This window comes from Myodes glareolus, chromosome 3 (assembly GCF_982192425.1).
Source record: "Myodes glareolus chromosome 3, mMyoGla1.1, whole genome shotgun sequence".
Taxonomy (NCBI): Eukaryota; Metazoa; Chordata; class Mammalia; order Rodentia; family Cricetidae; genus Myodes; species Myodes glareolus.
The window spans coordinates 87,136,361-87,149,383 of NC_142028.1; the positions used below are offsets into that span (position 1 = coordinate 87,136,361).

Below are 13,023 nucleotides of genomic sequence, written 5' to 3' on the forward strand. Positions count from 1 at the left end.
ATAACATTGATCATTATCATTGCAAAGGGAAGGACAAACGCCCGCAGAAAGATGCGCTGACCTGTTTGGGGTAAAGCAGGCTTCCCAAAGGAGGTGCATACTCATTTTGAGAAGCTGACCATCCCAGATCGGTCAAAACTGCTAGCTCAAGCCTCGCCTGCTACAGCAACACCCAGGGAATATCCTCATTTCGTCAAATTTACAGCCTCTGCTAAGGACTTTCCCAAGATGTTTCTCTCAGTCTTCCTAAGATCAAAGGCAGGCAGTACTTGCTTTTAACAGATACCATGCCTTTGGGAGACAAAGGGTTCCTCAGAGACCCTCAGCGAGGGCCCATTGGTGACAAGTACACCCAAGCCTTACACCTGAGGATGAGGCTAGTCCTTTGTGGATGATGGTCGATTTCCCAAAGGAAAACCCCAGGTTGATTCTCTCACCTGGGCTCTGTGGAGCTCTGGACCCACGCCAGAGGAAACCAGTGAGGAACTCAGAGTGACAGGCCACTGGGCGGTTTGCCTTTCTGTGGGAACTGTGGAGGGGCCCCACAGCTCCCCGGCAGCTACCTAACATGAACGAGCAGGATTCCCTTTCTCTGCTTCCTTTTTCCTTCACAATGAGGACAGGAGACAAATGGGGCAGCCAAGGTGATACGGGAAGGAGCCTCACAGCAGAGAGAAGCCCCGTGGCATGTGCGTTGGCAGAGGGGCAGGGCTTCAAGCTGAAGAATATAGGACACTGAGCCAGCAGAGCAGAGAGGGACCCAGAAGAATTCATGCAGCCCCATGAGGCTGGGGTAACTCAGAGGGACTTTCCAACAGACGTACTATTTTCTCGGTCACTAACTTCTTTGGGTAGAAGACAAACCTTGGACCAACGGATAGAGAAACCCCACCAAAGCTCATAGGGGTGGGCAGGAGCAGGACCCGGATCTACCTGTGCTCATGTCTGCAAGCCTGAGCCTCACGCTTCCTGTTTCTTTCAGGCCTTTGGGAGCATGGGAACTTGCTACCACACCGAGTAGGTCTTAGGGAACACTGAGTGAGCAGCTAATGTAATCCGTTCATATTGTCAGGTATCGCCTGAGCAAGACTTCTAGTGTCTCTGGGCAATGTCCTTTTAGGGTTCTGAGAAACAGGGAATCCCTTTTAAGGGGACGAACCCCTATCCTCCTTCAGGGGCTAGTCAATTGTCTATCCATTAAATATCCCCAAACTTGCTGTTTCCTGCCTGTTTTCAGCTACCAGGGCTCAGTTTTGGTAATACAAGGACCTCAGGAGACTCATGGAGGTGATGGGGAAAGATGTGCTGTTCGTAGGGGAATAATTGTCACAGGGCCACCAAAATAGGGGAGATCTGTGACTGACTTTCAGAGCAGAAACCCCAAAAGTCTCCCCAATAACTGGATGTAGGAATAGCAGGCAGCAGACAGAGCAGGGGGAGGGGAGGGTTCAGAGGGCTGGGCCAGAAGGGGAGCGATGGGCCCATGAGCTGATGGAGCCCTTAGATGGCCTGTCTGCCAGGCTAAGAGGCTTAGGTTTTTTTCCCCTTGGAGCTATTAAGCATTGGAGAGGGTGTGACTAGAATGGCTAATAAAATCAGAAAAAGTAGGGCAGCAAATAGAGCGTATTTCCTCGCGCATCTAAACCTGTCAGGGGCAAGTGAGTCAATCTGGGCACAAATTGAACTGAAGGGAAACTGTGTAATGGGGGCTGGACCAATCGAAACCTGAAGAACAGGCTGGCCCTCAGTGTTGCTGGCCTTAGGAAGAAGAGGTTGCTGTCAGTGCCAGGGTAGGGCTCCGCTTTCCTTTCCGGCTCAGATTCCTATGAGTTCAGATGCACTGGGCATCACTGTCCTCGCTGTGGCACCCCCACCTGCTAGTTTCTCTGCAGGCATGCGATACATGGCCTTTCCTTTAAGTGCTTGCTAATGAGATGGATGAGTCCTTACATACCTTCAGAGCTCTGGCCAGCTCTTTCATTGTTCCTTTGGGACTTCTTAACCACTTTCAGATGGGACGGGTAGAAGAAAATGACAGTGTCCTATACTTGACCATGTACTTTCTGAAGTTCTGGTTGGAGACCTATGTCCTGGAAGAACTGGGATCTGGAGTCCCCCAGGCAGAACTATTTGCATTATCCAACCCCATCCACTCATTCACAGAACAGACCTTTGTTGTGATTGGTCGTTGCTCATCCGTACCATTCTTTCCTTATGTCCCGATACCCACGAGAAACTACATGTGACTCAGGGAGCAGAAAAAGAGTTTCCCACCAGTCACAGCCTCTGCACGAGTCTGGCCGCTGAGGCGGATGTACTTACACTTACAGGCTGACTTTTTGGCACATCATAAACACCTTCCTTCTTTTGGCTGGTGGGAACCTAGAGAGAAATCAAATCCGACAGTCAAAACATTAGTGTTCCACTTTTCTCTCCCTTCTTTCCTTCCTTCCTTCCTTCCTTCCTTCCTTCCTTCCTTCCTTCCTTCCTTCCTTCCTTCCTTCTTTCCTTCCTTTTTTCTTTTTTTCTCTCTGTGTAGCCCTGGCTGTCACTCTAAAGACCAGGCTGGCCTTGAACTCAGTCTCTGCCTCCTGAGTGCTGGGATTAAAGGTGTGTGCCACCACTACTTGGCTTGCTGCTCCACTTTCAAAGACCAGAGTAGTCAGATGTCTCTGCAAGTCTGACTCTCTGTGAGACAGCGCCTAAGACAGGTCTAGCTCTCAAGGGGTGGTTTTAGCCATGAAGGCTTTAAGCCAGGTTCCTTTCCCCGAGAAAAATCAATGAGGATGCGGGTATCATCTTAAAACAAATATATGTTCTTGAGCCTTTCCCAGAGTCAAAGAACAGCTGTGGAGACTTCAAATACCACATGGCAGAAACAAAACAACAAAATCCAACTTCATTTGGTTCATCATAAAGGGGGTCCAGGTGCTATGATTTCCCCTGAAGTAACTAGAAACAGTTTATGTATGAGCATACATGTCTTTGTGAGGTGATCTAAGTGTTATCAACAGTCAAGTGCCACATACCTATCAGCCCCCTCCTGATATGATATGATATGATCATAGAAAGGGCCCACATGATAGGGGAAGTCAGACACCAGGATCCAGAAGTCCCTGACTGATCTGCCATCCCTCCAAATCTCCCTTCTCTTCCTTCCCCTGCTCATGCTTCTGGTCTCCTGGGGATACTTGTCACGTGCAACACCCTGAAGGCCATCAAGCCCCCCTGGCTCTGTTGCCCTCAATGGGTCTGATCAGCAATGCATCTCACTCAGGTGACGGTGAGACGCCAAGTGAAGAACTGGATAGGAGATACGCCCCACAATTCTGCAATATGCCAGGGGGATGATTTTCTTTGTCACACATACATCATATACATATGCATATGAACACATTTTCGCGATATTAATAGTGTCGAATACTTCTCTAATGTGTCAATCAAGGGCCCCACACTGAAACATTCCAGATTGGAAGCACTCACTAACCGCTCCTCCCCCCCAGACCGCCACAGCTTTGCTCTCCGCTGCAGAGGCCAAACAGCAGTAGATTTATAATGTCCTGACAGTGAGGCTGTCTCTCCAGCAGGCTGGATGCTTCTCAGGAACAGATAGAGTGTGCCACAACCAGAAGGCCCCCTATGAATACCCTCTGGGTAAATCTTTCATAGAGCAGTGTCGGGGGGGAACTGAAGAAAAGAAGTCCCTGCCAAGCATGGGCCAGCCAGATCTCCTTATCCATGAGAGGAAGAACCTCAACCCATCCATTCTCTTATTTTTACCCCCATTTAATGTAAACTCCGGATGCTAACCCTACCTTCAATCGTTAGAAAACGAGGTTCAGGGATGGGTGTTACGGACTTTGCCCCAAACTTCCGGTTTGGCTGTGGTTCAACCCAAATCTTTTCGGGTATCAAGATAGACTTTTATTCTTAATATAATAAGTTAATATGCCAGTAGGCATGCCCCATGAGCAGGCGGTGTTGTAAACATTCTATTATCCACAAGTAGTGATGGAATAACCAGGACAAGTCTTCTAGAACTACAGCCATCCCTCCCTGTGATGTAGAGAAGGAAGATCAGGCCTGGGGAGAGGGTCCGGCAACCAGGAGTGGGAGAGCTAGGCGCTGCTGCCCAGGTCATTTGCTGTTTATTGCTACACTGTTTGGGTGGCTGCTTCAGGTGCATCCTTAAAAAGCCAAACAACAGCAACAACAACAACAACAAAAATCCCTGCATTCCCAGAGGTCCATGTGCATCCTTGCAGAAAACGAAACTATGACTGAGCAAGGCCAGATGGAAGAATACCTGGTTTGCAGGTATTCAACGAAGAATGTCATGTCTCTGGTCCTGGTAACGGAGCGCCGTTTAGAAGGAATCCTCCCTGAATGTCTACAGAGTCCTTGTTAACGAGGGCCAATAAATTACCAGCCCTCACTCTTGTTTTCGCCACCTCACCCTGTACTTTAGGAGTGGAATGGAGTGGAAGGAAGAGTGTTCTGCTGCCTGTAATTCACTGCTCACTACGGGCACTTAGCACAGCTGAACCGCGGCTGCTTCTCAATTATCCCTGCAAATGGCGAACAAGCCAAGCGATGGAGAAACCCAAACTGTGCATAATTGAAAACGCTTTTCTACTTGGCTCTCCCATGGGTGAGATATCAATCTGCTTGTTTGTCCTTTAAGATTTATCCGAGCTAGGACGTGTTCTCATGACTCCCGCCTGCCTCTATGGACCCGGTTTGGAGTGTTTTGTTTGTTTGTTTCATCTCCCATCTCAGGTGTGTCCTTTTACAAAAGAAGAAAAGTTCCTAAGCGCCTGCTCTATGCCAGGGATTGTGTCTTTTCTGGACAATGCGAATGGCAGATAAGGTCCAGAGTCAGCAGAGCTCCTTGTGTTGGGAGAGAAGGAACTATACACCGGCTACTAATGAAGACCGTGAATATGAACTTTCTGATCATGGGAGGTATGCCAGACTGTTCACGCTCCCTGTGTGTCTGGAGTGCCACAGCTCTGTAAGCTTGCTCCAGACAGGGCACATAATGTTAAGCAAAGACATGCTTCATCAACCATTCCCAGGTGAGGGCTAAGGTCTGTGGCTCTGTCATGTTTGCGCAGACTGTCTGTTTCAACACCAGGGACCACTGCAGTACCACCGTGATGCAGAGTGCTGAAACTTCTAGACGAGGGGGAAGGTGAGGATCTGGCTCCTCATCCGGGACTGCCTACAGACTGCATGACTTAGGGGAGGCATGCTGCATTTTGCGCCTCGGCTTTCTTAATTTTTGAGCCTCAGGTTTACATGAACATCCAAGGGATTATTTATGAACAAGGACAGGGTCCTTGTAGTGGTCACTGTTATTTTCCTAGGTGCCCAGAAGAAAGACTTCTGAATGAACAAGTTAAATAGGTGTTAAATGGCTCTAAAAGCTACACCTTGAAGTGGTATACGCAGCAGGCACATCCGTGTCAGCAGTGTGGTGGCAGGTGGCACAAAGTCAGCTTTCCTATCTCAAATTGATACTTAACACGTAGGGGAAATTAACAGTGAGTTCTGAAGAACTGAATTTGAAAAACATCTACTTGGAAAGCAAGGTAATACCTGGTTAAGGTACTCTAGGTCAAGACTGGAATTACAGTCCCTGATACTGGCACTTGGAGTCCCTATGCTGAAAATGACAGCCTCGGGAGCTTTTCTTCTCCGCTCACCAAGTGACAGAAAGGTCACCATTAAGTCATGTAGAAAAATGCCCGATGTTGTGTGAAAGCGAACTGATCATGTTTTCTGAGGCCCATGACAGAGGGGATAATTAAGATTATTCACATGGCTGTGGGGACGTAACTCCTCCTCGGAAAGATGCCCCAGTGTCAGAGCCTCTTCATCCTCATGCTGGGTAAAGGCAGCAAAGCAAGGCTGCAGCTTTCTATGGGGGGCTTTCCAACAAAATGGGCTGCTAGGACAGCATCATCAAAAGTGGTACCCAATGATTCCAAGGATGCCTAAGTGAAGGAAGGGATGTCTACACAGAAGCTTCTGTGGACCAGATACACCATGGCATCATAGCTTCACAGGAGTCCACACTGGACTAACCCCACCCAGTCCACAGCCTGGGAAGCTGAATGGCAAAAGTAATGTACATCATCCAAAGGCACAAAACACTACAAGGATGCCTAGCCTCAGTTTTGTGTGTTGCCTTCTAGAAACAAGGGCTGGAATTAAACAAGGCCTCCTTGACTTGAGGTAGTAGGAACAGTGTGATGTATGCAGCAGGATCAGCTATGTAGAATTTGCCTCCCCCTACTCACAAAAAGGGCAGGCGGGCTAATGGCAGCACCTTTTTAGCCTGGTAATCTATAGGCCAAGGGCTCATCTCCTGGTAAGTGCACTGAGCCCAGGTGGACCTGCACTACAGGAGAGGAACATGGCCACAGCCTTTCCAATTGCTAAGATAAAGTATTTATTCTCGTAAACAACGCCTTCCTGTTAATAATGGACAAATGGAGAGACCAGGAGGCCAGTGCTATTAAAACACGCGCGATCTTTCTGATAGTGACTTAAGATACATAATATAACCGGGGAACCCAAAGCTATATAGCATTGAGCTGGAAAGAGCCGCAGGACTGAGGGGCTTTACAGAGATCAGACAAAGACACTTGCCTTAGAGATTCGATCTCACAGGCTCTGGGACCCCAACAAGATCCCTGGTCCCCCACAAGTCTCACTCCCCTTGTCTGTAAGGTGGGAAAATGACTAAAGCCATAGTGGGTGTTGTGAGAGATGAAAGGTGTTCCACATACACCCCCACGTGAGGGGACATCCGTGGGTACACGTGGATCCCATTGCTAAGGGCCTGGCTGCCTACAAAGCAAGGTAGCATGATTCCACAAAGAACCCCAGTTTTATTTCTTGTAAGGTGTGTGTTGCAGACAGCAGGAAAGACCCTACCCACAGAGATCTATGAATCTTATTTACTCATTTTACAGGTGGGTAAACTGGTGCCCAGAGACAGGAAGGAAATTTACAATTTAAATCAACGGCTGGAGCAGGTACTTGGACTAAGGTCTGGATCCACATGGATATCCGTGCCCCAGGATGCCCTAGGATGCCCCAGGATGCTGCCCCACTCTATACCCCACACAAGCTTGTTTCAGTCTCACGTTGATGGGAATGCCCCCCCCCACTTTATAATTGGAGAAATGGAATCCGAAAAACAGCAAGGGCCTTGCTCTCCAACCATGACCCAAAGGTATTTGGTGAGAAGGGCCAAACTGAACCCCAGCTCTGCTCCCGAAGGCAGCTCTTTCTGGCTCTTGCAGGCACTTTGCTGTCCCCAGTTGCTACGGCGAAGGTGCTCCCTCTCCCAGGGATGGCAAGTTAATGACTCTTTGACCTCAATGCTCAGGCGACACTGCAGGATGGTACAGGGCTGCAGATCTGACACTGGGGCCAACTGCAAAGCTTCTGTAGGTGAAGACTAAACCACACCTTGCATTCTCAGCAGGTGCTCAAATCTTTGAAGCCCTCCCTGTTCCAGCTCTTCCTGGTGGAGGCCCAGTGGGAAGCACCTGGGTGGACCAGGCGCGCATAAATAAAGGATGGTCTACAAGACCCACTTAAACTGAGCTGTTGGGAGAAACAGCACTGGGCTTGCTCATTTAGAATTCTACCCGTTTGAGAGAAATTGAAAATACATTTTATTTTGATTTCACAATTAGCACATGCCCAAGGCTGAATAATAGAACACACAACTAAGTAAATTAAAACCCCTGATTAAATAAATACATCACATCGCTCCTTCTCCCACAGTACTTAGGCTGTAGATGAAGACTCAGGTTCTCATTAGTGAAAAATTATCATATTTACTTGATGTGCCACTAGACCACGCTACTGTGACCCACGACCCAAACACTTTAATGGCATTCCTGAGGAGGCTGGGGCTTGGTCTTCACTTGTGTCTGGTTTTCTGCCTTGGTTCTAAGGAGCTGTGCCATCCCGGGGAATCTGTTCAATACTTCCCCCAAAAAACCCAGAATTAAATGCCTATTTTATCACACATTTGTAAGAGTTGAATGAGTTCAAAAATGTTTTAAGTGTTCTTCTCAGTTATGAATATTAACTTGCCTCTCCTTCAGGAAGGATAAAGCCTTCAACTTTACTTTCTTTTATTCGGTTCATACTCCCAATGCTGCTTTCACAGCATTTTCAGATCTATCCCTTACTTACAGAAGGGAAGTTGGGTTTTTAACCGAACTGGATGCATGCATTGCTTTGAAAAGTAAAAAACCCTTCTACTTGGTGGATTGCAATTCTGCGGGGCATTATCTCAGTACAATAGAATGCTTGGGTTGTATGCTACTTAAAACACCCAGTTATCCATTCCAGATTAAATTACTATACCCAACTGGCCAGTAAAGATTTCAATATGGAGACACGGAAACTGCCAGGAAATTGCTGGGAACCAGAAGTCAGTGTACTCAAGGGCATCACGCGAGCCTGGATGACCAAAAGACCCTGGCTTCTTGAGACCATCAGTACACTAGCATTTGCTAGTGAAGGGGGCATAGGAAGAAGCAAGGATCTTATACCTGGTAAATGTTTTCTTCTGTATCAGGATCACGGATTGGCTCATGTCCAGCCTCAAACACAATGTACTATTGCAGGAGCAGCCAGAGAGGAAAGGGCAGAAGGAAACAAAATAAGAAAGAGGAAAAAAGCATTTGGAATTCAGATGCAAACCACAGCAAGCATTACAGAAGCAGGCACAAGAGGGAACATCCGAAATGATGTGGGTTACGGGGATAACATGGGCCTTGCTAAGGAAACCTGCAGACCTTTGCTGGTTGCGGTGAGAACACTGGGCCACTGCAAGTCTTTGCAGAGAGGTAATATGTTCATTCAATGGGGTTTGGCCTGTGTGACAGCTGAGCAGAATGATGCTACGGTTGTCATAGGGATGCAGCCTTGCAAACTTCACTTTACAGCCCCATTGCCTTCCTAAAGTCCTGGGCCAATGCCCAAGAGCCAGGAAGCCCCAACAGAATCTTATTGGTTTAAAACACTGAACATTAACATTTCTATGAGTACATTCCAGACTTGAGGGGCTGGGGCATTTTCCAAAGGCCACCATTCTCATCCTCTATGAGCTTATTAATCAGGGGTTGAAGCTCCTGCTGTAAGCGAGGTCTTCCCCTGCATCCCTCCAAAGCAAGGGCGTGTTCACAGTGATGCAGCTCTGACTTGTGTCTACCACAGATCTGCGAGATACTTTGACACCTATCCGCCTACGTATCTAAGCAACTATCTATTTATCATTTCACTCTCATCATAGCCATAGCAGCTGCTGGTGTGAAAGTGCGCACATATATGCAGTGGCTGTGTAACACAGACACAAACCACACCTATGAATCCTGGTTAGGAATAAAAGCTGGAGGTTTGCTTTTACGTTAACAAAGTGAGTATGCTTTTTGGTCCACTTTTTCCTCCTTAGAAATAAGCACAGGAGGGGGAAAAGTCACTTCTTCCTTTCCTTGTTTGCATGGACCTGGGATTCGACCCCAAGAGAGGTCATTACCCACCCCTGTGCTGTAGACCATGGAGAGAGTGCAGAGAAAGCCCCGGACAGAGACGTCTTAGTATTCTCTCTCCCACTTCATGACAGCTCTACGCCATGAGCCAAATAATCAGAGGACTCCCTGCATGGTCAGGGCTCCAGAGATCGTCTTACATCCCTACTAAAACTCATAAGCCATTACTTAGGGCTGTGTTCAAATGCCGCTCAAATGTCATCCCTTAACCCTAATTCTTAGCTCCTAGAGTCCTCTTCATATCCATCGTGTCTCAAGTCAGAACAGTCAAGAGACTCCTGAGAAACATTCATTTAAGCGACCAAACTTTTCCAGATCATGGAAGCGTCTAAGGCAGGGGCATGAAGAAGAAAGTGGATTTCCAGATAACCTGTTAGTAGTGCTGGCTAACCTCTCTCCGTGTTGAAATTCTCTCTCTGCACAGGCTGGCAGCCCTGACCTTTGGAAATCACCTTAGTTCTTCTGCATTCAACAGATTCCTCAACTGCCCGTCAAAACAGCCTTACCATGGGCACAAGTTCATGCAAAACCCCAACGTGGTTCAGAAATTACCTGGTACACGGGATCTTCAACATCCTCTTCCAAAATTGTCTATCCCAGAGAGGGGAGGGAGGGGGAAAGCAAAGGATACAAAGGAAGAGATATGAGATTATCTTCAGATAATACAGCACAGCGGAGAAGGCAGCATTGATTAGGATAGGCTAGGAGGCCATTAACGCAGGAAATACACAAAGAAACCCGGAATCCTGCAGCTCCCTCCCCACCCACTCCCTGCTTGAACAACAGCAAAGCAAGTGAAGCTGCTATGGGCCTTTAGTCTCCCTCCTCTGAAATCTTCCCGTGGATTAAAGGTTCCCCTTTCTCTAACCTATCTCAAGTTTCAGAAAAGAAAAGAAAAAGAAAAAAAAAGGAAGGGATCACTTCTAATGGCTTAGTTTGGATGCCTGTAACCTGCACAGGAACCTTTCATCTCTGTTTATTTCTTCTCGGCAGCAGGAGACAGCCCGACTTGTCAGCTTCCCATCTGTTTATTGTGGGCCCTGTCTTCAGCAGCACGGGGAGGAACTCCTAGGCATACCTGGTACACAGCCTGCTCACACTGCTTATCCTTTTGTGCCTTTTTTTCCAACTCTTCTCTTTGCTTCAGTTCATAAATGAGTTGAAAGAGATCTCTCAAGTCCAGAATAACAGGTTCAGCCTGGAGTGAAAGGCGGGGAGACAGATTAATAAAGAACTGCAGCTACTAATTTTTGTTTGTGGCTCCAACCCGCAGCCCTTCCTTTTTCTATTAAACTGAAAGCATTCCGTTCTTAATTAATTCTACCTTGTTTATATTGGTTTAGCAAATTGCTTCTAGGCTAAAGTTCATTTCTTCAACTAATTATATTTGCAAATTCATAATAATCATAAGCATAAAAGGCATTTCTTTTTATTTATTAGTGATTCGGAATACAATAAAATTAGGGCAGGCCATATGCAAAACAGCTATTTGTTTTCTCTTATTTTCCTTTTAAATGAGGCTATGAACACAAGAAAACTTATTTGTATACGTGTCTCTATCTAGCTTAATCAGAAAGGGAAAATAATTAGTCATTAGGACATACCCATTAGGATAAAAAACAAAACAAAAATGAATGGGTATGACCATGATTCTTTGCTTCAAGGCTGTTTATCTTTCCTAGGTAGGATTCTGCGGCTGGGTGACACATCATTTGCCCAGACTGGGTCTTGGGAAATAAACAGTGTTAGCTCTGTCTTGCACAGTTACAAGGAAAACACCCATGTTAGACAGGAATACTTACTGCCTGGGCTGTTTTGATGGCCACAAATCTGTGATTCCCTTCCTTCCCACAAACGTATCCAAAAGCCCGGTGATCCGTGATGTCCTTCGCAATGTAGGAAATTTCATGAACAGCATGGTGATGCTGAAGGGCCTGGGGACACACAAAGGAAGAGCATGTTTCAGGGAGCACACCCCTCGAGCTGTTGACGAATAAGAGAGATGTTTCTGCCATGTGTGAAAGGCCCAAGGGGCTTTGGGAAAGCTGTTTGGTCCAGATGGAAGGAAAAAGAGCTACGCCTGCCCTTGAGAAAGGGAGGTCTCCCTTCGCGGTCTCAGTGCTGTGACCAGAGATCTCCCCGGACTGCTCATATGGAAGTGAGCATCTGCAAAGGTGGCTTCCCACCACCCGCCGACGCTTCCGATTCTGACTCATCCCACGTGCTTCTTTCTGCTTGCAACCTTCGCAGCATAGCTCAGTCCAATCTGTCTTGTTAACGAACACACTTCCGTAGCCAGGCATTTGCATGCAGTGGGAAAGACCGTCCCTTGAACAACTCCAGGGGGTGCTGTGCACTTCACAGTACTCTAGCTCTGCTGGGTTACTGAGTTTTCCCAGCAGCTGGCGAAAAGCTATATTGAGGGATGAAAGATTTCCTCTATTCTTTTTCAAAGTCACCATTGTGGGTAGAGGAGGACACCACACACACACACACACACACACACACACACACACATACACACACACACACATCCTTTTCATCGGTTGAATCCCTCTGTCGGCAACGTCGGGTCTCATTATCGTCTTGAAAAGCTCCTTTGATGACCCCATGAGATGGCACCACATCTGCTAAGCAGCCCCCAAACGGGGCTAGCCTTCCCTCTCACTGCAGGAAATGTTCCCTTAAAACGCTTGATGGATTCCTCACATGCAGATGTTCACAGGTTTGCTCTGCTAAGTTTGCTGACTCCTGGCCTTTTTCCCCACACTAGACTCTTTTCCTAACCCCTGCCATCTAACATCAGCTCCACCCACTTTGTTGAACTGAAGCAATCTGGATGATGCTCCGTAATTTGAAATTGGCCTTGATGTTTTTGTTATCCAAACTGCCACAAAACAAAAGTTTCCCATCCTATTAGGCGATGAAGATCTTCATGGCTATTTTCCTATAATAATCCCATATATCATCTTAATTAGTACTCTATAAAGGCTTGCAGAACCAAAAAGACGCTGGTGGTCAGTTCCGAATCCTAATGAAGAGCCTTTTTCCTACATCAAGGAGCCAGAGTTCTAGCCATTGTACTAATGCAAACCACCCACCTATGCCTCTGCGCCACAGTTTATCCCCCTAAAAAACCAGACCAAAGGCTCCTAATTCAAAAGTCCTGGCTCTACAGGGATCAGCAAAGGCAATGAAAAGGCAAATTTCAAAAATCTAACAGGACTTCAAGTACTGTATTGAACAGATATGGGGAGGGTAGACATTCTTGGCTCATTCCTGACTTTAGTGGAAATGCTTTGAGATTCCCCTCTCTTTAAAGTGATGCCGGCGGTGGGCCTGTTGCTCAAAGTCATAAGCTCACAATTATTGTCAATAAATTTATGTATTTCTGTGCATGCAACTGTTTGTTTATAATTACATCTGCTTATTGCTGCTA

At 47.0% G+C, this 13,023-nt stretch overlaps 1 protein-coding gene across 6 annotated transcripts in view; it reads right to left on the reverse strand.

The window, feature by feature from the left end:
- Dab1 (DAB adaptor protein 1) overlaps positions 1-13,023 on the reverse strand; it is a 1,122,840-nt gene that overhangs the window by 52,927 nt on the left and 1,056,890 nt on the right. For all 6 annotated transcript variants that reach the window (XM_085686340.2, XM_085686342.2, XM_048453230.3 and 3 more), the window contains 5 exons: positions 11,387-11,518; positions 10,663-10,782; positions 10,137-10,175; positions 8,586-8,651; positions 2,323-2,382 (listed from right to left, as the gene is read on the reverse strand). In XM_085686340.2, coding sequence (XP_085542466.1) covers positions 2,323-2,382; positions 8,586-8,651; positions 10,137-10,175; positions 10,663-10,782; positions 11,387-11,518 — 417 coding nt within the window. The remainder of the gene's footprint in view (positions 1-2,322; positions 2,383-8,585; positions 8,652-10,136; positions 10,176-10,662; positions 10,783-11,386; positions 11,519-13,023) is intronic.